Here is a 21,920-nt window from a genome sequence, read left to right as displayed (position 1 = left end):
CCTGTATGCAGGGGACTGATGCCTTTCACCCATAGAGGTATTACATTAACTTGCACCCCAGGGATGATGATGATGATTAGGTTTCCAGTTATGACTATTATGATCATAACAGTTGGTATTATGATAATGATTATAATTTCGGTAAAAATGATTACGTCATCTTTTACTATTTACATATGTCAAGCCATGTTTTCTGGGAAATGTAGTTTTTGTATGTCTGTATCTCGGTGTTTTAGTTGAGAATAGTGTACAGTGTGCAGACATATCCCAGAGTGCAATGTGGCAAATGGGTTGTGGGAGAGGATTGGTTGTGTCGTGAAATGAGAACAATATTAGCTGCATTTGCAGATTTCTTTTCAATTTGTTGCTGCGAAAAAGCTACCCGGTATTGGAAGAAAAATCGTAGCGTATGGTTGGTTAGAAGGAGGGGCAAGATTTGGTAGTTGACTGAACGGCCTTGGCCCCGCGTTCGACTGAATGGAGAAACAGCTGCATTTGAATTTGTTAGCCTCCAGACCTCCCGTGCCAGGAGGTTTGCAGTCTGGGTCTAAAATGAGAATGGGGTGAGTTCATAGTCAGTTCAGTAGTTGGGGTGCTTGGCGAGGTTTTCTCTGATAGTTGTGACTAAGCACTGCAACTGGAGAATGCATAGCTAACTAACATGAGCCAACAACAGTCTTTCTATTTTTAACTGTGGCAAAGCTAGCTAGCTAAGTTCACAACATTGCTAGCAAGCTAAATGGATAACGTTAGCAAGCTAGCTAAAGTAACAGTTCAATCTGACAGTTGACATTGGGTACTGAAACTAGTGATGCGTTTCAATTCTAGTATCTTGTCGTGAACAATGCTCTTATTCACTTGTTGTTCCATTCAAGTGCGACAGACAGCTGGTTTTGGCAGGTCAGAAGGCTGTCATCATCAGTAACTTGAGTCAAGTGACGGTTCTGAAAGCAGTTGCTAAGCTTTCTAGCTACGACTCTTTTATGGGTTGTGCTGCCTCCATTTTCATCACTTTTGTTATTTCAGTGTGTACTACTGGGCTTGAACTAGAGGATAATGTAGGACTGACTATTTTAAACAAACAGTGTAATCTTCGTGTTTCTTGTACTCTACCTGAGACAGACCTGGACGGAAGAGAGATTTCTCCCCTCTGTCCTGGAGTCAATACTTTGAAACGATGGAAGATGTTGAAGTGGAAAACGATAACGGCAAAGATATATCCTTTACTGCGGAGCCCATAAGCTTGGTACTGTACTTCTACACATTGAATAGAACCATGAATAATGTATCTTATTTTTGAAAAGTAATACAAAGCCTTTCATACAGTGTGTAAATCCCGATCCAGTGCATCATGAGCATATAATGTGGCACTGGACAACGTGACCGGGAAGATTTTAATTTACCGGCCATTTGAGACATTTAAATTGTAAGACAATTTATGCTTGAACTGAAAATGTGGTCAGAGACTCCATATGGAGGATGTGTTAATTGCTGAGTACTGCATCACCATGCGCTGCCCACATTTTGTAACAATGCGGTGGGCTCCATATACAGTGCCTTGCGAAAGTATTCGGCCCCCTTGAACTTTGCGACCTTTTGCCACATTTCAGGCTTCAAACATAAACATATAAAACTGTGTTTTTTTGTGAAGAATCAACAAGTGGGACACAATCATGAAGTGGAACGACATTTATTGGATATTTCAAACTTTTTTAACAAATCAAAAACTGAAAAATTGGGTGTGCAAAATTATTCGGACGGGCGTAGTCAATAGAATAATTTAAACTGAGACCACACTCCCTCCACCGAATAGCAGGCAGGGGACGCAAAATAGTGATTGCTTTGCAACTCTTGCAGTTAGCCACTGATTCCTTCCAAACCACTCATTGTTGAATTTGCGATTTCCAACTTGTTGTTTAATGTTTGGCCGATGAGCACCGATACGTTTTATCTAAATTTATGTCAAGGTTGTAAACGATTTGCCAGTAGATTGTTGACATGATTCATGATGACTGGTTGCCTGCTAAAATTTTGAAAGTATGATATTGACAGTCCAATCAAAGCTACGGTAGATGCAGTGCATCTTCACGTTTTCCACATTTTTGTTACGTTATAGATTTTTACTTAGGTATTTGGCAGCGATTACAGCCTCTAGTCTTCTTGGATATGATGCTACAAGCTTGGCACATCTGTATTTGGGGAGTTTCTCCATTAGTTTTTTCTGCAGATCCTCTTAAGCTCTGTCAGGTTGGATGGGGAGCGTTGCTGCACAGCTATTTTCAGGTGTCTCCAGAGATGTTAGATCAGGTTCAACTCCGTGCTCTGGCTGGTCCACTCAAAGACATTCAGAGACTTGTCCCGAAGCCACTCCTGCATTGTCTTGGCTGTGTGCTTAGGGTCGTTGTCCTGTTGGAAGGTGAACCTTCGCCCCAGTCTGAGGTCCTGAGCCCTCTGGAGCAGGTTTTCATCATGGATCTCTCAGAAGCCACACCAGAACTGTCTGTCCACTCTCGTCACCACTCTGATTGGTGGAGCGCTTTAGAGATGGGCTGCTTTGACGCAAGCTAAGACATGCCTCATATGAAGTAAAACATTCAGGTTTCAAACAATGAACTTTTTTTTTTTTTTTTTAAATGCATACTGCTTCCAGTTCACATTGTAAAGTAGTGGATGATGCACTGATAGCCTGTTGCCTGCAGTTTAATGGTGCTTCAATTACCAATAAAAATGGTAGCTTTTTTTTTATTATGCACTGAAACTGTTGTTAACAGGCAATTGCTTTTACAATTTTTATTCAATTTATGGGCTATGGAGAAGCAAAATAAATCCCCATTTAAAATCGGTTCTGTATGTTGTGCACATAAACTCAGCAGTAGGGGCGGCAGTGTAGCCTAGTGGTTAGAGCATTGGACTAGTAACCGAAAGGTTGCAAGTTCAAATCCCCGAGCTGACAAGGTACAAAATCTGTCGTTCTGCCCACTGTTCCTAGGCCGTCATTGAAAATAAGAATTTGTTCTTAACTGACTTGCCTAGTAAAATAAAGGTTAAAAAAATAAATAAATAAATAAATAAAAGAAATGTCCCTTTTTCAGAACCTTGTCTTTCAAAGATAATTTGTAAAAATCCATATAACTTCACAGATCTTCATTGTAAAGGGTTTAAACACTGATTTCCATGCATGTTCAATAAACAATTAATAAACATGCAGTTTACAGACGGTAGGCAATTAATGTCACAGTTGTGAAAACTTAGGACACTAAAGAGGCCTTTCTACTGGCTCTGAAAAATACAAAGAAAGATGCTCAAGGTCCCTGCTCATGTGCAGGAACGTGCCTTAGGCATCTTGCAAGGAGACATGAGGACAGTAGATGTGGCCAGGGCAATAAATTGCAATGTCCGTACTGTGAGACGCCAAAAACAGTGCTACAGGTAGACAGGACGGACAGCTGAACGTCCTCTCCGTGGCAGACCATGTGTAATAATGCCTGCACAGGATCGGTACATCCGATCATCACACCTGTGGGACCGGTACAACAACAACTGTTGTGACATTTCTGTAATTAATCAAATGAATTAAGCAAGTACCAATCAAAAGTTTGGACACCTTCTCACTCCAGGATTTCTTTATTTTTACTATTTTCTACTGCTAGGTTCTTATTTTTCAGAGTAAATGACTCATGGACACTAGAGAAGCTTAACCAAGTTGAATACTTCCCAAAGGTTCTGTACAGCTGTGTTCAGACAGCAAAACATTTCTCACCATCACCGTTATATACATCCCACTTAAGACACTCCTCCTTCCCTCCAATCCTTACATCTTATGGTTCAACAGGAAAAGGGTAACAGGATACCAAACCCTTATTACTCCCTTAAGGGGATCTGACCTCGCCTCCTGACCTTACCTAATCCACAGAGGTGCATCTCTTTCCTGTATCAACGCAGTGCTCTCCTCCCTTCCCCCAACACATTCCAACGCCATCTGGCTTTCTACAGAAAACCATTAACTTCTGACCTAAAACCCAGTCGTCTCTTTCACTCCTAATATTCTATGCTTCTTCTCTATCATTTATTTAATATCTCAATGTTCAAAATGTTGAATCCAACACTACATTGTAGAATAATAGTGAAGACATCACAACTATGAAATAACACACATGGAATCAGTTAAGAACAAATTCTTATTTACAGGGACAGCCTACTCCATACTCCCCATCGGGGAATTGAACCCCGGTCTCCCGCTTGCCCGCATTCTCTATTTCAGCCATTATTGAGGGTACTTGAGGTCACCAGGAAAGTCTGGACATGGCCTGCTCTCCCTTATGTAAGGAATTAGGCACTTTCCCATGTTTACTACAGTATGTATTAGAGGTCGACCGATTTATGATTTTTCAACAACGATACCGATTATTGGAGGACCCAACAAAAGCCCGATACCGATTAATCGGCCAATTTTTTTATATATATATATATATATTTGTAGTAATGACAATTACAACAATACTGAATGAACAATGAACACTTATTTTAACTTAATATAATACATCAATAAAATAAATTTAGTCTCAAATAATGAAACATGTTCAATTTGGTTTAAATAATGCAAAAACAAAGTGTTGGAGAAGAAAGTAAAAGTGCAATATGTGCCATGTAAGAAAGCTAACGTTTAAGTTCCTTGCTCAGAACATGAGAACATATGAAAGCTGGTGGTTCCTTTTAACATGAGTCTTGAATATTCCCAGGTAAGAAGTTTTAGGTTGTCGTTTATTAAAGGACTTTCTCTCTATACCATTTATATTTCATATACCTTTGACTATTGGATGTTCTAATAGGTACTTTAGTATTGCCAGCCTAATCGTTGATAGGCTTGAAGTCATAAACAGCACAATGCTTGAAGCATTGGGAAGAGCTGCTGGCAAACGCGGGGATGTGCTGTTTGAATGAATGCTTACGAGCCTGCTGCTGCCTACCACCGCTCAGTCAGACTGCGCTATCATAGACTTAATTATAATGTAATAACACACAGAAATACGAGCATTAGTTTACGGATTTGACCATATTAATGACCTATCATTTAGAAAACAAAACGTTTATTCTTTCAGTGAAATACGGAACTGTTCTGTATTTTATCTAACTGGTGGCATCCATAAGTCTAAATATTGCTGTTACATTACATAACCTTCTATGTTATGTCATAATTATGCAAAATTCTGGCAAATTAGTTCGCAACGAGTCAGATGGCCCAAACTGTTGCATATACCCTGACTGCATGCAATGAACGCAAGAGAAGTGACACAATTTGCCTAGTTAATATTGCATGCTAACATGAATATATTTTAACTAAATATGCAGGTTTAAAAAAATTATACTTCTGTGTATTGATTTTAAGAAAGGCATTGATGTTTATGGTTAGGTACATTCGTGCAACAATTGTGCTTTTTTCGCAAATGCGCTTTTGTTAAATCATCCCCCTTTTGGCGAAGTTGGCTGTCTTTGTTAGGAAGATATGGTCTTCACACAGTTCGCAACGAGCCAGGCGGCCCAAACTGCTGCATACCCTGACTCTGTTGCACAGAACGCAAGAGAAGTGAGACAATTTCCCTAGTTGAAGGAAATTCATGTTAGCAGGCAATATTAACTAAATATGCAGGTTTAAAAATATATACTTGTGTATTGATTTTAAGAAAGGTGTAGATGCTTATGGTTAGGTACACCATTGATGCAACGACAGGGCTTTTTTCGCGAATGCTCTTGTTAAATCACCCGTTTGGCGAAGTAGGCTGTGATTCAATGATAATTTAACAGGCACCGCATTGATTATATGCAACGCAGGATAAACTAGTAATATCATCAACCATGTGTAGTTAACAAGGGATTGTTAAGATTGTTTTTTATAAGTTAGTTTAATGCTAACTAGCACCTTATATTGGCTCCTTGCAGCACTCGCATAACAGGTAGTCTCCTCGTGGAGTGCAACGTAATCGGCCATAATCGGTGTCAAAAAAATGTTGATTACCGATTGTTATGAAAACTTGAAATCGGCCCTAATTAATCGGTTGGCCTCTAGTATGCATTGTATGTCGGCTATGTTAACTTGTCAGATGGCAACAACAACTGCCCGAGTTACAACAGGAACGCACAATCCCTCCATCAGTGCTCAGACTGTCCGCAATAGGCTGAGAGAGGCTGAACTGAGGGCTTGTAGGCCTGTTGTAAGGCAGGTCCTCACCAGACATCACCGGCACAACGTTGCCTATGGGCACACAACCACCGTCGCTGGACCCAGACAGGATTGGCAAAAAGTGCTCTTCACTAACAAGTCATGGTTTTGTCTCACCAGGGGTGATGGTCAGATTCACGTTTATCGTCAAAGGAATGAGTGTTACTACTCTGGAGGGGGATCGATTTGGAGGTGGAGGTTCCGTCATGGTCTGGGGCGGTGTATCACAGCATCATCAGACTGAGCTTGTTGTCATTGCAGGCGATCTCAACGCAATGTGTTGCAGGGGTAACATCTCACAGCAAGAACTGGCAAATCTGGTGCAGTCCATGAGGAGGAGATGCACGCAGTACTCTATGCAGCTGGTGGCCACACCAGATACTGACTGTTACTTCTGATTTTGACCCCACCCTCCTTTATTCAGGGACACATTATTCAATTTCTGTTTGTCACATGTCTTTGGAACTTGTTCCGTTTGTCTCAGTTGTTGAATCTTGTTCTGTTCATTCAAATATTTACTCATGTTAAGTTTGCTGAAAATAAACGCAGTTGACAGTGTGAGGACGGTATTTTTTAACTTTAGTTGTTGGATAAATAAGATACACGATGACTCGAGGCCGAATTCCACAAAGTTGTGGAAATTATCCTATAGACCGATAAGCATGAGGGTCTACTGTATTGCCATCAATTGGTATTTCCATCAATGAATATAAAGTATTATTTTGCCATAGGATATATATTTTTTCTCCTGGCAAGTTTTATTGGCTTTAACAGAAGCCCTGATGTGTCTAGACTCTATATTCCTTGACTACTCTGCACACGTTCAGAATCTATAGCAGTGGCCAGCATGGTCCTGTGCTTCTACTGCTCCATGGAGGAGGCCACTCTGCTCTCTCCTGGGCTGTGTTCACTGTGAGTAATACTATCAAATACCAGATAAAACAGGATGGGTGCTCTATGTACACACTACAGTGGTTCCTCCTTTAAATGTTGCAACATTACGCTGCGGGACTTAGAGGTAATTTGTGATTTAGTACGGTACCCTGCGTCACCACGTCATTGCTCCAGACCAGCACAAGGGGGAGTTAGTTCTGATTCTGCTTTTTGGTCCTACTGTGTCTCTGACAATGAATGGGTGACATAAATCGAAAAAAATACAAATAAATTGCGGCTGTCAGTGAAACTGAATTGTGTGTATTGTAGGCTATGTTTACTTGTCAGACTGCACAGTAGCCTAATAAACAAATGCAGGTGGCTTATATTTTCAAAATGCTTTCATTATCCAAATGTAAAACATATTGTACTGTATTTCTTCATCAGCATCTTTATTGTCATTAATAAAATAATGATAGAAATACTCTTTCAAAATGCAGATGTTGATTTAGTTATTGATCCATAATGAATTACTATGGGAATAAATATCACTGAAATACAGAAATATTGGAACAAGGTTGTCTAATGAAGGCATAGAAATTGTTGCTTACTGGAAAATACTCTTTCAAACACACATGGTCACGTTGTACAGCATCATTATGGCTATTAGCAGAGCTATATTTTGGCCTTTATAAATATTATTTTGGCCTTTGATTCAGATTACAATTGCTCACTGTCTTTGTTTTGAAAATGACAATCTCCAAAATATCATTTATTTATGTGTGTGTATGTTTGTTTGCGCCTTCCTGCTGTGGATGTCTATTTCAGCACTTTTGCGCTGCTCTGAGACAAGCATGGAGAAACAAATGTTCAATTATATTCTTAAGATAAGTGTTGACAGAATATAAGCAAGTGATGTATGCTAAATAATCAAGTTAGGTTTCTCCTGAAATAAATTATTCTAAATGGCAAACTGGCTCTATTTACAAATTAGTGAGAATGTCTCACCCCATGTTCAAGAATGGCCTTTTTCTCTCTCACTCTAGGTTAAATGAAAACGAAATCTCCAAAATATCTTTACTTTTTAAACAAGTGATTTATTATTAATTAATTTAGAATTATATAAAAGCCCCTTAGATATTCTCACAGATGCTAACGGAAAATGGCCCTTAGATATCAATGTAAAATCCTCTAAATGTAAATATTAGCGGAGAGTCACGTCATTGAAAAACATATACCATATGCCTGCCATAGGCGAAATGAGTATTGCTTACACTACAACTAGGGTGTGGAAATGTTATGCCCCTTAGATATTAATTTAGAATCCTCCAATCCTCTTATGCTGTAGCCTACTCCCGACCATCACGTTGAACAGCGCAATATTTTTCCAATATTTTCAATTCCATCCTAATGGAAATCCTGAGGGTTTCGTCTTTCTTGGAATAGAAACACCATAATATAAATCAAATTAATTAAGCCACATTAATCAATCCCATATACTATGTTATTACAAAAAGGTTTTCAATTATCTAGTAATGCCAATATGGGAGACTATTAAATGCTTCTCAAAGTTGCTCTGGTGGTCAAACTAGCACTAACTTGCAATAACTTAAAAAAATGGCTGACAATTAAATAACATGCCATAGAATGCTGCAGCAGCCCGCAAGGTGTGCTACAGTATAATGCAACTTTTTAAAGGAGGAACCACTGTACCATCACAACATGTCTTGCATTTAAGGTTGTGTTAAGTGACTGTTGAATATGGAGCAGGATGTTTGTGAGCCTGCCTTATAGCACAGATTGACACTGCATTCAGGCCAGAGTTAACCGTTTACACAGAGTTGGTTTGTGTTTTCAGGAGGTGATATACAACAGAATTAACTGCAGGGTGGTGGCTATGGACCTCAGGGCCCATGGTGAGTGGCTAACTCTTCCTCATGATAACACACATTTCATCTGGTTACCTCACATTCAATCGTCTCAATAGTATTCGTTTTTTAAAATTAAATTTAGTTTTTTACAATTTTCTGTCCCACACAGGTGACACCAAAGTAAAGAATTCTGATGATCTTTCAGCAGAAACAATGGCCAAGTAAGTTGTCAGGAATATTTTGGCTACTAACATTTACAGATAAAATTACCCACACACTCTGTCATTCAGAGATGAGTGTTCTGCAGGGCGAGTGATGAGGGAGGTATTGTGTTGTTGAGATGGTATGGGAGGGAACAGGACAGGACAGGAGGCAGTGGTATAGGTGTACTGCAGGGTGGTGAAGAGAACCTGCTGGAGAGAGAGGACTGAGTCAGATGAACCATCTGCTGCTGCCTCCTACTGAGACACTAATCTGCTGTTTGATGCAAGGAGAAAACAACAGGCTTGCTGCATCCCCAACATAGTGTTTATATCAACAAAGTGCCAGTGGGAAGAAACTGATGTCTCTACTATGGAAACTAAGGGACAGAGATTCCTATATTGTCCATATTCTGTTGTCTGGTTGTTTGAGGAGCTGGATAAGGCTGGTATGTATGAGTGAGATCATTCCTACAGTTGGTTGATGCTGGTGTTGTCTCCACCAGGGACATTGGCAAAGTGGTTGAGGCACTCTATGGAGAAAACCCGCCTCCGATCATGATGATTGGACACAGCATGGGTGGAGCTATAGCAGTTCATACCGCTGCAGCCAACCACGTGCCGTCGTTACTTGGCCTTTGTGTCATTGACGTCGTGGAAGGTGAGTATAGTACTTGTGTTGTTGTTTTTTTGTCCCATGATCGGGACTTTTGATGATCAAACAAGCAGCAATTGGGGAGCTGAAAAAAGAGAATTGATTTAATTAATTGTTTTATATGCTTTCTAGTAAAGTGATATGACACAGCTAGGCGTATTCATCAATTTATTGATTGACTGATTAGTTAATCATATTTGTGTTACTGTATTTATTCAGGCACTGCAATGGATGCCTTGAACAGTATGCAGAATTTCCTCAGGAGTCGACCAAAGACCTTTAAGTCTGTGGAGAATGCCATTGAGTGGAGGTGAGATGCTGTCTATACACGCTGAAGTGTAAAAATACTCAAATGCTTTACTAATAGAGCATAATCCAAGTAATGTGTTCTCTGAACTTGTCCATCCCCCATCAGTGTGAAGAGTGGACAGATCCGAAACGTTGAGTCAGCCCGGGTGTCCATGGGAGGCCAGGTGAAAAAGTAAGTCTGGACTTTCAAATGTGACTGTTCAGGACCTGTAACTAAATAAGTCTTTACCTCTTCCATAGATGTGAGGAACCCCTTAACAGTCCAGGTGTCTCCAAAAGCATCGGTGAAGTCATCATTGAAGAGGAGGAGGAGGAGGAGGAGGAGGAAGGAGAATCCAATCACAAGAGAAAGAAGGAGGACGACCAAGAGGTCAGGGCTGAGCTGATTAGTGGGAAATGTTGTTGATTTAAAAACAACTACATTTTATACTTACAGTGCATTTGGAAAGTATTCAGACCCCTTGACTTTTTCCACATTTTGTTACGTTGCAGCCTTATTCTAAAATGGATTAAACCATTTCCCCCCCACTCAATCTACACACTGACCCATAATAACAAAGCAAAACTGGTTTTTAGAAATCTTTACAAATTTATATAAAAAATTTGAGAGAGAGAGAGAGAGAGAGAGAGAGAGAGAGAGAGAACACACACTGTCTCATCTTCCTGGCATCTGGGAAGCTAAGTAAAATACCATCCTGTGTAGATAACCAAGGTGGCTTATGGGAAGGTTAGAAGTGACTGACTAAGCAATCTTGGTATCAGCTATAGGAAAACTGCATCGTCTGTAAAGGCTAGACTCTCCGCCTAACAGTCCATCAAGACTCGTGGGCTGACGGTCTCATTATTGCAATAATTAATCGATATTAAATAAAGATTATTTTTTGAAGAAATTACCAAGACCAAGTCTCTCTCAGTACTGAATTTCCACGACAGTCTTCTTGGATATGATGCTACAAGCTTGGCACACCTGTATTTGGGGAGTTTCTCCTATTCTCTGCAGATCCTCTCAAGCGCCGTCAGGTTGGATGGGGAGCTTCGCTGCACAGCTATTTTCAGGTCTCTCCAGAGATGTTCGATCGGGTTCAAGTTCAGGCTCTGGTTGGGCCACTCAAGGACATGCAGAGACTTATCCCGAAGCCACTCCTGCATGGTATTGGCTGTGTGCTATGGGTCACTGTCCTGTTGGAAGGTGAACCTTCACCCCAGTCTGAGGTCCTGAGCACTCTGGAGCAGGTTTCATCAAGGATCTCTCAGTACTTTCCCCCGATCCTGACTAGTCTCCCAGTCCCTGCAGCTGAAAAATGTCCCCACAGAATGATGCTGCCGCCACCATGCTTCACCATATGGATGGTGCCAGGTTTACTCCAGACGTGACGCTTGTAATTCAGGCCAAAGCGTTCAATCTTGGTTTCATCAGACCAGAGAATCTTCTTTCTCATGGTCTGAGAGTCCTTTAGGTGCCTTTTGGCAAACTCCAAGCAGGCTGTCATGTGCCTTTTTACTGAGGAGTAGCTTCTGTCTGGCCACTCTACCATAAAGGTCTGATTGGTAGAGTGCTGTAGAGATGGTTGTCCTTCTTGAAGGTTCTCCCATCTCCACAGTGGAGCTCTGTCAGAGTGACCATTGGATTCTTGGTCACCTACCTGACCACCTACCTCTCCCACGATTGCTCAGTGTGGCCGGGCAGCCAGCTCTAGGAAGAGTCTACGTAGTTCCAAACGTCTCCCATTTAAGAATGATGGAGGCCACTGTGTTCTTGGGGACCTTCAATGCTGCAGACATTTTGTGGTACACTTTCCCAGATCTGTGCCTCGACACAATCCTGTCTCAGAGTTCTACTGACAATTCCTTCGACCTCATCGCTTGGTTATTGCTCTGACATGCACTGTTAACTGTAGGACCTGAAATAGACAGGTGTGTGCCTTTCCAAATCATGTCCAATCAATTGAATTTACCACATGTGGACTCCAATCAAGTTGTAGAAACATCTCAAGGATGATAAAATGGAAACCGGATGCTCCTGAGCTCAATTTAGAGTCTCATAGCAAATGGTCTGATTATTTATTGTAAATAAGGTATTTCTGTTTTAAAAATTTTGAATGCTAACGTTTATAAATGTTGTTTTGCTTTGTCATTATTGGGTATTGTGTGTAGATTGATGGGAAAACATTTTATTTAATACATTTAGAATAGGGCTGTAACGCAACAATGTGGGGAAAGGGTCTGAATACTTTCCGAATGTACTGTATGTATTCAGGTGGGTTTGTATACACGAGTCTTCTTAGGCATTAGTGGCTGGGCCATTCCACAAATGCGGTGCATGTTGAGAAGTGTAACTTGTTTCTTTAGACATTTTTTTTTATTTTTTATTAATGGTTTTACCATATTAAAATGAGAGTTCAGTTCACGTTACAGGGGTGACCATAAAATGTGGGACAAATGAATAACTAATCAGATGAAATAAATAAGAAATTAATCGAAAGCAACAAAATAACTAGGGCTTTTCAATTCTGGTTCAAATCTTCCTGGAAGTGATAGTGTTGATGGAGAGAGGTCAAAATACTGAATTTTGGCCCCTTAGCGAGCCTTTATTTATACTGAACAAAAAATGTATACAGATGTAAAGTGTTGGTTTAATGAGTTAAAAAGATCCCCGAAATTTTCCATGAGCACAAAAAGCTTATTTCTCTAAAATGTTGTGCACACATTTGTTTACATCCCTGTTAGTGAGCATTTCTCCTTTGCCAAGATAATCCATCCACCTGACAAGTATGGCATATCAAGAAGCTGATTAAACAGCATTATCATTACACAGATGCACCTTGTGCTGGGGTGAAAAATATATATAAAAGGCCATTTTTTTTCTTGGAACAACCCAGTTGATGTATACATCTGGGTGCATATGTCATCTTGGGGAAGTGTATTACATTTCCCACCTTTACACAGTCTGTTGTAGTGTGTACATGAAGAGTAAATTAACATAGGGCGGCGCACAATTGGCCCAGTGTCGTCTGGGTTAAGGCTTGGCTGGGGTAGGCCGTCATTGTAAATAAGAATTTGATCTTAACTGACTTGCCTAGTTAAATAAACTGTCTCTTGGTCTTCTTTAGGTGAAGAAGGAGAGCCTCTATACCTGGCAGATTGATCTGTCAAAGACAGAGAAGTACTGGGAGGGCTGGTTCAGTGGACTGTCTGCCCTCTTCCTCTCCTGCCCTGTGCCAAAACTGCTCCTGCTCGCTGGTGAGTCCCTTAGTTAAGTCAGTTTTAATCCACATGACTTTAAATTGTTTTCAATATAATTAAAATACCTTTTTGTCTTTGACATTGGACTAGAGCACACATTGTTGATATAACATTTCCCTCTTTACAGGTGTGGACAGGCTTGATAAAGATCTCACAATTGGACAGATGCAAGGTGAGGACGGCCTCATAGATTAATGTGTGTTAGGTTGGTTGGTTGTTTACAATTATGGCGCTGATAGTGACCGTGAAATCCCACTGTAGATCTTCCCCCACCCACTCCTTGTTGGTTTACTGTCACATCCTTTAAATCCAATAGAAGTGTGTTGCACATGAAGATTTGTGTTCTGTTTGTGTTCAGGGAAGTTCCAGATGCAGGTGCTCCCTCAGTGTGGCCATGCTGTCCATGAGGACGCCCCTGAAAAAGTGAGTGGGTTTTAACCGTCTGGATATGAAGGTATGAGGCTAAACAACTGCTTGGTGCATGTGCAGGCAGGTTACTAGAAACACATGTCGATTTTGGACGTTTGAAAAGAGAATGTCGATATATGCTGTCCTCGGCGCTCACCCCAAAAATTAAAAACTACGGCAGAGCTCTGGGCTGGAACACACGACGCTCAGATCCAGAGCGCGCTGCTTAGACCACTGTGCCCGGCAGTTCACAATTGTCTAGCAAGCAGGGAGAGTACTTGATGATACTAAATTAAAGCCCTTTTAAAAAAAAAAAAGTTTTATATAAACATTTTTATGCTTTCCCCAAACCATAGCCCTAACCTTGACCACTTGGTATGAATGCCTAAACTTAACCCATTGAGTTGTTTCTGTTTTAACCCTGTGTCTATGTAGCCTCACTACTTTTATAGCCTCGCTACTGTATATAGCCTGTCTTTTTACTGTTTTATTTCTTTACCTACCTATTGTTCACTGACTACATTTTTTGCACTATTGGTTAGAGCCTGTAAGTAAGCATTTCACTGTATGGTCTACTACACCTGTTGTATTATTCGGCGCACGTGACAAATAAACTTTGATTTGAACCACGCGGAATTAATGGTTAAAAAATGTACGTTCATCCAAATCCCGACATGAAACTATGACTTCAAGTTGGCATGTCTTTGTTTTCTATTTTGTTGCGATAGTCGAGGTTCAGGGAAAGTAATATTGCACACAAAATACTATTCTCAATTAGGGCTGGACGATATGGCCAAAATATCATGTTATTTAAATAAATAAAATACGGTATTTTATGTTTTTGATTAATAAAAGTTCAAAATTTGCTTTGAGTAGTGCGTGACCCTAAGGTGGCAAGACATACATTCCAAATGATTTCAATGGGTCTTTTTCCGTTTGTTTTATACGCCAGGTCGCAGTAAATGAGAACTTGTTCTCAACTAGCCTACCTGGTTAAATAAAGGTGAAAAAATATATATATATATTTTTAAATACTGTTCAATTCAACTTCAACCTAAAATAATTTCCTGCATTTCTGTCAATTTCTGCATTTCCTGCACTCATTTGAGATCATTTCCACACTGCCATGATATGGGCAAAAATACTAGGCTTTATTTTTATCCAAATGTTGCAATTGCGATTTAGATCAAAACACTTGGGTGAACTTTTGGAAATAGAATATTTATTATAATTATATAGTTAGAATATAATTAATAGTGGGCACTTTGAGTACAGTGTTTGACATGACAACGAATGAAAATGCTATGGATGAGTTATTGTGACAGGGTAGGAACCAAAGTCATGTTCAGTGTTTCCTCAGGGACCCTACAATCTTTGGCTACATTAAATATTTATTCATACAGCCAACATATTCATGCTTTGCCTATTCCTCTTTGATTTAGAAGATACTGTTGCACAAACAACATGCTGATTTAAGCCTTCACCAGTACTGGTATCAGGCTGTATTAGCTAGCTACGTTTGCTCTGACTCAGTACTTTTATTAGCTCGTTTATTTTTTATTGGAAATCCGAAACATACAATGTACTTGCAGTGAAGCCGCTCAACAGCTACATCATACCAGTCATCCAACAGATCCCATTCAGAGCGACACACAGAAGCATCCAGGGTCAATTCCCAGCTCAAGGGCACGTTGACAGATCTCCCACCAGGCCCAAAAATTTAAACCCGAACCCTCCAAGCCCCCCGCTGTTCCTCAACCGTTCGAGACCCCTCCCACAGTCATACCCCCAATAATAATAATAATAATAATAATAATAATAAATACTATTAATTCCATTCCCCACCCCCAAGAAGCCCCCAATGCACCAACATCCAAGCGAATGAACTAAAGAGAAAAAAGTAAGACAGAAGAAAACAGCAAACATTTTTTTTATATAATTTATTATTATTTTTTAAACAAAGGACATCAAGGACCACTCAAATCATAAAAGCAATGCTAACTGTATATGTTTGTGTGCATGTCTGGCACTATTACATGTACGGTATGTGTGTGTTCTTCAATGCGTTTATTGGAATGAGAGTGTGTATATGCATGTGTACAAACACCTGCACGGCATCAGCCTCAGGCAAACCGGCATTAGTTGTAAAAACACTGCCCCTCAGTGTCATTCAAACAGACTTTTTATTATGTTTATTTAGACTTTTAAAAAAGTTTTACTTTGACGATCATATCTCCCGCACAGCAACTCCACTCCCGCTTGTCTCCAATTCCAGATCCCAACCCTCAGCTTCCCTCAGACCATCCCATCTATCTCTGCTGGCCACCCTCTTCGGGTTTCTATGCAACACATATCTTTCAACTATGCTGTGATGTTTAACGTACAATTTCAATCTATCTAATCGAATAGAATCCACAGATTGCGAGTTGAAGATAAATATTTTTGCTAAGAGTATTAGTAATGGACTTGCCCACTTTCTCCAGATCTCCTAACAATACTATTTCTAGGGTCAATTTTAGATCAATGCTATGCATTTTCAGCCATTCCTGAGACCAGAAACCGGCTACCTGAGGGCAATACCAAAATAAATGGTCTATTGATGCTGTATCCTGACAACAAAATCTGCAGAGCTTCGATGATTTTATGCCCCAAATATTTTGTTGGTGGCAAGAATTCTATATAATAATTTTAGCTGAAAAGCACGAAGTCTTGAATCTTGCGTTGTTTTATATATCAACTCATACATCCTGTACCATGGAATCGGTACATCAAACATTTCTCCCCAACTAATTTGCAATCTGTATGGCACAGTTGTCAACATCCTGGTCCTCAAATGAAACTGGTATACTTTCCTATTTATGCTATTTTTATTCCTCTGCCAGTTTTGATCCTTTATATTGGGCAGACAGACCAGTCCCCCACCTCCTCCCGCTGCCACCCACCTCCTCCATTTTTGGGGTAATGCTTTAATCAATTGGTTGTACTCTTGGATTGAGCAAACCTTCCCGTACAATTCTCATAACTCCATGAAGGACAAAACTCTACCATTCCAATTTACAATATAATTTAAGAAGAAAATACCCTTTTCAAACATCTTTCCCATAAATACAGGTATTTTATCAACCAGCACATGTCTATTTTTACTAGTTTTCTATCTTTTGTGATATGAATACCAAGTATGTCTACTTCACCATCAGCCCATTTTATTGGTAAATTGCTAGGTAATGTAAAAGTTGTATTTTTTAAGATCTAATACATAATATTGTACACATCATAATTAGGTTTTAGTCCAGAGAGTACAGAAAAGTTATCTAGATCTTCAGTGAGACATTTGCAGGGATCTAGCTTCCAGACTTAATATAAAACTTGAATCATCGGCATACGTGGACACCTTTTTGTTTTTAAGCCTTGGATTTCTAATCCTCTAATGTTATTAGACCTGATTTTTAAGAGCTAGCATTTTGATGGCCATAACAAACAGATATGGTGACAGCGGACCCCCTGTTTAACGCCTCTTGACAATTCAAAACTCTCTGAGAAGTAGCTGTTATTTACTATTTTACACTTGGGGTTGCCTTACATTATGTTTACCCATTTTATAAGAGAATTACAGAAATTGAAAAAGTCCAGGCATTTATAAATAAAATCCAGTCTTAATTGATCAAATGCCTTTTCAAAATCCGCTATAAATACCAGGCCTGGCTTTCATGATGATCTATTATTTCTAGTAGTTGTCATATATTATCTCCAATGTATCGTCCATGTAAAAAAAACTGTCTGATCACGATGAACAATACCTGGTAAAACCCTTTTTTAAGTGCTATGCATTTCGCTAGTATTTTTGCATCACAACATTGAAGTGTAAGGGGCCTCCAGTTTTTTAGATAGACTGGGTCTTTATATTTGCCATCTGGGTCTTAGCCATCTTGTTTTAGTAAAAGAGAACTCAGACCTTCCTGCTGAGTACCTGACAGACTGCCATTTCTATGTGAGTAGTTTAAAACAATCTAACAAGGGGGCTTTTAGTTTATCAAAAAAGGCTTGATATACCTCTACCAGTATGCCATCAAGCCCTGTGGTTTTTCCAGACTGAAAGGATTTAATAGCCTCAATTAAGTACTGGAAATAATTCCTTACCGTAATCTTCATTCAGTGGGAGAGGATGAGACAGAAAGGAGAACATCTGCCTAAAATAATTAGCTTCCTCTTTTAAAATATTACTCGGAGAATCATAGATGACTCTGTATTCAGTAACGAGTTTCTGCATATTCTTTTTGTTAGCGTTCCTGTATTGGAGATAAAGGAAGAATTTTGTGCATTTTTCAGATCTTTTGCTTTATTTTTGTAATAGATTACATTAGATTGTACTTGAAAAAGTTCAAGTTATTTTTGTTTTTCCTCTTACTTATTTTGTATCTCTGTAGTTTTTATTTATATCTACCTGTACTATTAGTGCATGGATTTACCTTGTTAGTCTTGTCTCTTTAGCCAGAAACTGCTTTTTTATTATTGATGAATATTGAATTGAATGACCTCTGAAGGTACTTTTATAGGTAACCCAAACAATAAGGGTATTTGCTGAACCTATATTATACTGGACAAATTCAGTTAAAATTATTTTGTCTTAGTTCAAAAATAAGTTATCCTCCAGTGAACTTTGATGAAATTTCCAATATCCCCGTCGAAAATCTATAAGAGTTATGTGAATGCCAATTAGATGATGATCCGATCACATTCTGTCTCCTATCAAAACTTTTTACAACTTTGAAGCAAGAGAGAAAGAGACAGTAGTCAAGACGACTAGCTTGATTAAGTCTCCTCGGTCTATCTCACTAGGTCTGGGTTTTCAAATATCTCCAAATATCCACTATTTCTAATGTGTCCATAATATTTGTGTTTTCCTTAAGGGCACGGTGATAGTTTGTGGAGTGATTACCTTTACGGTCCATTGAGGTACTTAACACTGTTTTATAAACTCAGCAATTAAAGAAACGTCCTCTCACTGTCAACTGTGTTTATTTTCAGCAAGCTTAACATGTGTAAATATTTGTATGAACATAACAAGATTCAACAACTGAGACATAAACTGAACAAGTTCCACAGACATGTGACTAATGGAAATGGAATAATGTGTCCCTGAACAAAGGGGGGGTCAAAATTAAAAGTAACAGTCAGTATCTGGTGTGGCCACCAGCACTGCAGTACTTAATGCATCATCTCCTCCTCATGGACTGCACTAAATTTGCCAGTTCTTGCTGCACCTGCAAGTTCCCGGACATTTCTGGGGGGGAATGGCCCTAGCCGTGCTCAATGGTCCCAGACGTGCTCAATGGGATTGAGATCCGGGTTCTTCGCTGGCCATGGCAGAACACTGACATTCTTGTTTTGCACGAAATCGCACATAGAATGAGCAGTATGGCTGGTGGCATTGTCATGCTGGAGGGTCATGTCAGGATGACCCTGCAGGAAGGGTACCACTTGAGGGAGGAGGATGTCTTCCCTGTAACGCATAGCGTTGAGATTGCCTGCAATGACAACAAGCTCAGTCCAATGATGGTGTGACACACCGCCCCAGACCATGACGGACCCTCCACCTCCAAATTGATCCCGCTCCAGGGTACATGCCTTGGTGTAACGCTCATTCCTTCGATGATAAACGCGAATCTGACCATCACCCCTGGTGAGACAAAACCCGCGACTCATCAGTGAAGAGCACTTTTTGCCAGTCCTGTCTGGTCCAGTGACGGTGGGTTTGTGCATATAGGCGACATTGTTGCTGGTGATGTCTGGTGAGGACCTGCCTTACAACAGGCCTACAAGCCCTCAGTCCAGCCTCTCTCAGCCTATTGCAGACAGTCTGAGCACAGATGGAGGGATTGTGCGTTCCTGGTGTAACTCGGGCAGTTGTTGTTGCCATCCTGTACCTGTCCCGCAGGTGTGATGATCGGATGTACCAATCCTGTGTTACACGTGGTCTGCCGCTGCGAGGATGATCAGCTGTCTGTCCTGTCTCCCTGTAGCGTTGTCTTAGGCGTCTCATAGTACGGACATTGCAATTTATTGCCCTGGCCACATCTGCAGTCCTCATGCCTCCTTGCAGCATGCCTAAGGTACGTTCATGCAGATGAGTAGGGACCGTGGACATCTTTCTTTTTGTTTTTCAGAGTCAGTAGAAAGGCCTCTTAGTGTCCTAAATTTTCATAACTGTGACCTTAGTTGCCTACCGTCTGTAAGCTGTTAGTGTCTTAACAACAGTTCCACAGGTGCATGTTCATTCATTGATTATGGTTCATTTGAGCAAGCATTGGAAACCGTGTTTAGACCCTTTACAATGAAGATCTGTGAAGTTATTTGGATTTTTACTAATTATCTTTGAAAGACAGGGCCCTGAAAAAAGGATGTTTCTTTTTTGCTGAGTTTAGTCTCCTGCCATAGCCAGCTAACTAGCGATTTAGCATGAGTGGCTAACACGTTTTAGCTTAACTTGCTAAGAAAATACACACTAGCTGTTTGCAGATGTAAGAATCAAAAACTAATATTGTAATTATAGAACACTTGTGGATTTATATTAAGATCAAAGTGGAAATAGCATCATTGTCATCAACATTGTTACATGTGCTGCTTTGAGCATGCAGACTAAACTAAAGTGTCTCATGGTCAAGCAACAACATGCGCTCCTTGAGTGACAGGATGGGACTAGGTCTGTGTGGAAGGGGCATGGAGAGAGGGATGACTCAAGTCTCAAGTAGCGGAGTAAACTGTAAAAATGGACGTTACACACGGCGCATCACATTTAACAAACAAAATATTCAAATACCGTTATAGAAGGTAATGTAAAAACCCAAACCGGTCCGTGCATAAATACTGGTGTATGTAGTTAAATATGGTATACCGCCAAACCCTATTCTCAATGTCTGGGACGTAAAGTCTGCGAACTAAATCCATATTGCTTTTGTTTCCCCAGGTAGCAGACGCTCTGGCCTCGTTCATGGTCCGTCACAAGTTCACTGAACTCAAGGAGGGTTTCCTGTGGTAAGACTCATTTAACTCGAATAGAAACATATCACACATTTGTTTACAATATTGTTTATTACTTTTAAGTCTGCTTGTCCAATAGTCAATGTACAATCTCATTGTTAAGACCTGCACAAACATGTATCGCTTCTCTGAACTGTTAAAATCACATGATTTATGGCCTGGGTGGTCTAGCAGTTAGGACTGCTGCCTACAACACATGCTTGCCAGTGTCGGCGGGGGTACAAATCTGTCCCACTGCCTTTGTGACTCTATCTCTCTACTCTGTCAAATAAAAAACAAAACCCTCAATGTATATATATGTACATTAAAAAAATCTACTCATAAATTATGGACGTCATACAATATAAAGTTTTGTAACGATTAACGATACACCAATATTGGTAGTTACTGTATAAGTAATTATTTTTGATATCTAATGGGATGCTAACTGGTACAGGAAAACCAAAAGGCATGTGTTTTATGCTTTCGTGTTCTTGTTTTTTTGTTGTCAAATTGTAACAGCTAATGGGAATGGGATCCAAATAAATAGTAAACTACATAGAAAAGTCCCAGTTTTGCCCTGGACCCAAACAGCACTTATGGAGGAGTTGCCTGGAGCATCATGGACACCATCTTCTGCAAATTACTCCCAACTGGAAGAAAATAGGTCGGGATAAATTAAATAAACTTGAGCACTGTACAACTGCAAAATTCTCAGCACTTTGGTTCTTAAATTTAAATAATCTTTTGAAAATTAGGTATTACTTTGCGAAATGTACATGTAGATCTTTTGCCAATATGACTTTGCCTTTTTGTTTTTTAATAATGCAGGGATTTGGTTTCACCCATCCCACTCAACCTTTTTTTTTTTTTTTTTTTCCTGTGATGGCTTGCATGTTTCTTGTTCAATTTTGGGTAACTCCATGTTGTGCTATGTGTTTAATAACATTGTTGGATTTTAAGAATGATGATTAAAAATGCATTAGGACAATTTCTACAGATCTTTTAATTTCTGTTCTGTTGCATGTCTGGTTTATGCACTGTTTACTTCCATGGTGAAAGAGACACCCATTAGGGACTATTCTGCCAGTGTACCAGACTGACGATGGGCTCCCAATTGTCTTAAC

General features: G+C 39.8%; 1 protein-coding gene across 1 annotated transcript; it reads left to right on the top strand.

Annotated features, from left to right (window-relative positions):
* The first annotated feature begins 260 nt into the window (after positions 1-260).
* LOC112250212 (protein phosphatase methylesterase 1-like) lies at positions 261-21,786 on the top strand. The gene is made up of 14 exons (XM_024420163.2): positions 261-563; positions 1,123-1,216; positions 7,037-7,129; positions 8,949-9,006; positions 9,131-9,182; positions 9,668-9,822; positions 10,036-10,126; positions 10,232-10,297; positions 10,366-10,495; positions 13,236-13,365; positions 13,496-13,540; positions 13,727-13,791; positions 20,741-20,808; positions 21,316-21,786. Exons 1-14 carry the CDS (start codon positions 478-480, stop codon positions 21,317-21,319), a joined length of 1,137 nt encoding a protein of 378 aa, XP_024275931.1. The 5' UTR covers positions 261-477; the 3' UTR covers positions 21,320-21,786.
* The last annotated feature ends 134 nt before the right edge of the window (positions 21,787-21,920 follow it).

The sequence above is a fragment of the Oncorhynchus tshawytscha genome, linkage group LG30 (assembly GCF_018296145.1).
Source record: "Oncorhynchus tshawytscha isolate Ot180627B linkage group LG30, Otsh_v2.0, whole genome shotgun sequence".
NCBI lineage: Eukaryota > Metazoa > Chordata > Actinopteri > Salmoniformes > Salmonidae > Oncorhynchus > Oncorhynchus tshawytscha.
This window is presented reverse-complemented; position numbering and strand designations above follow the sequence as displayed.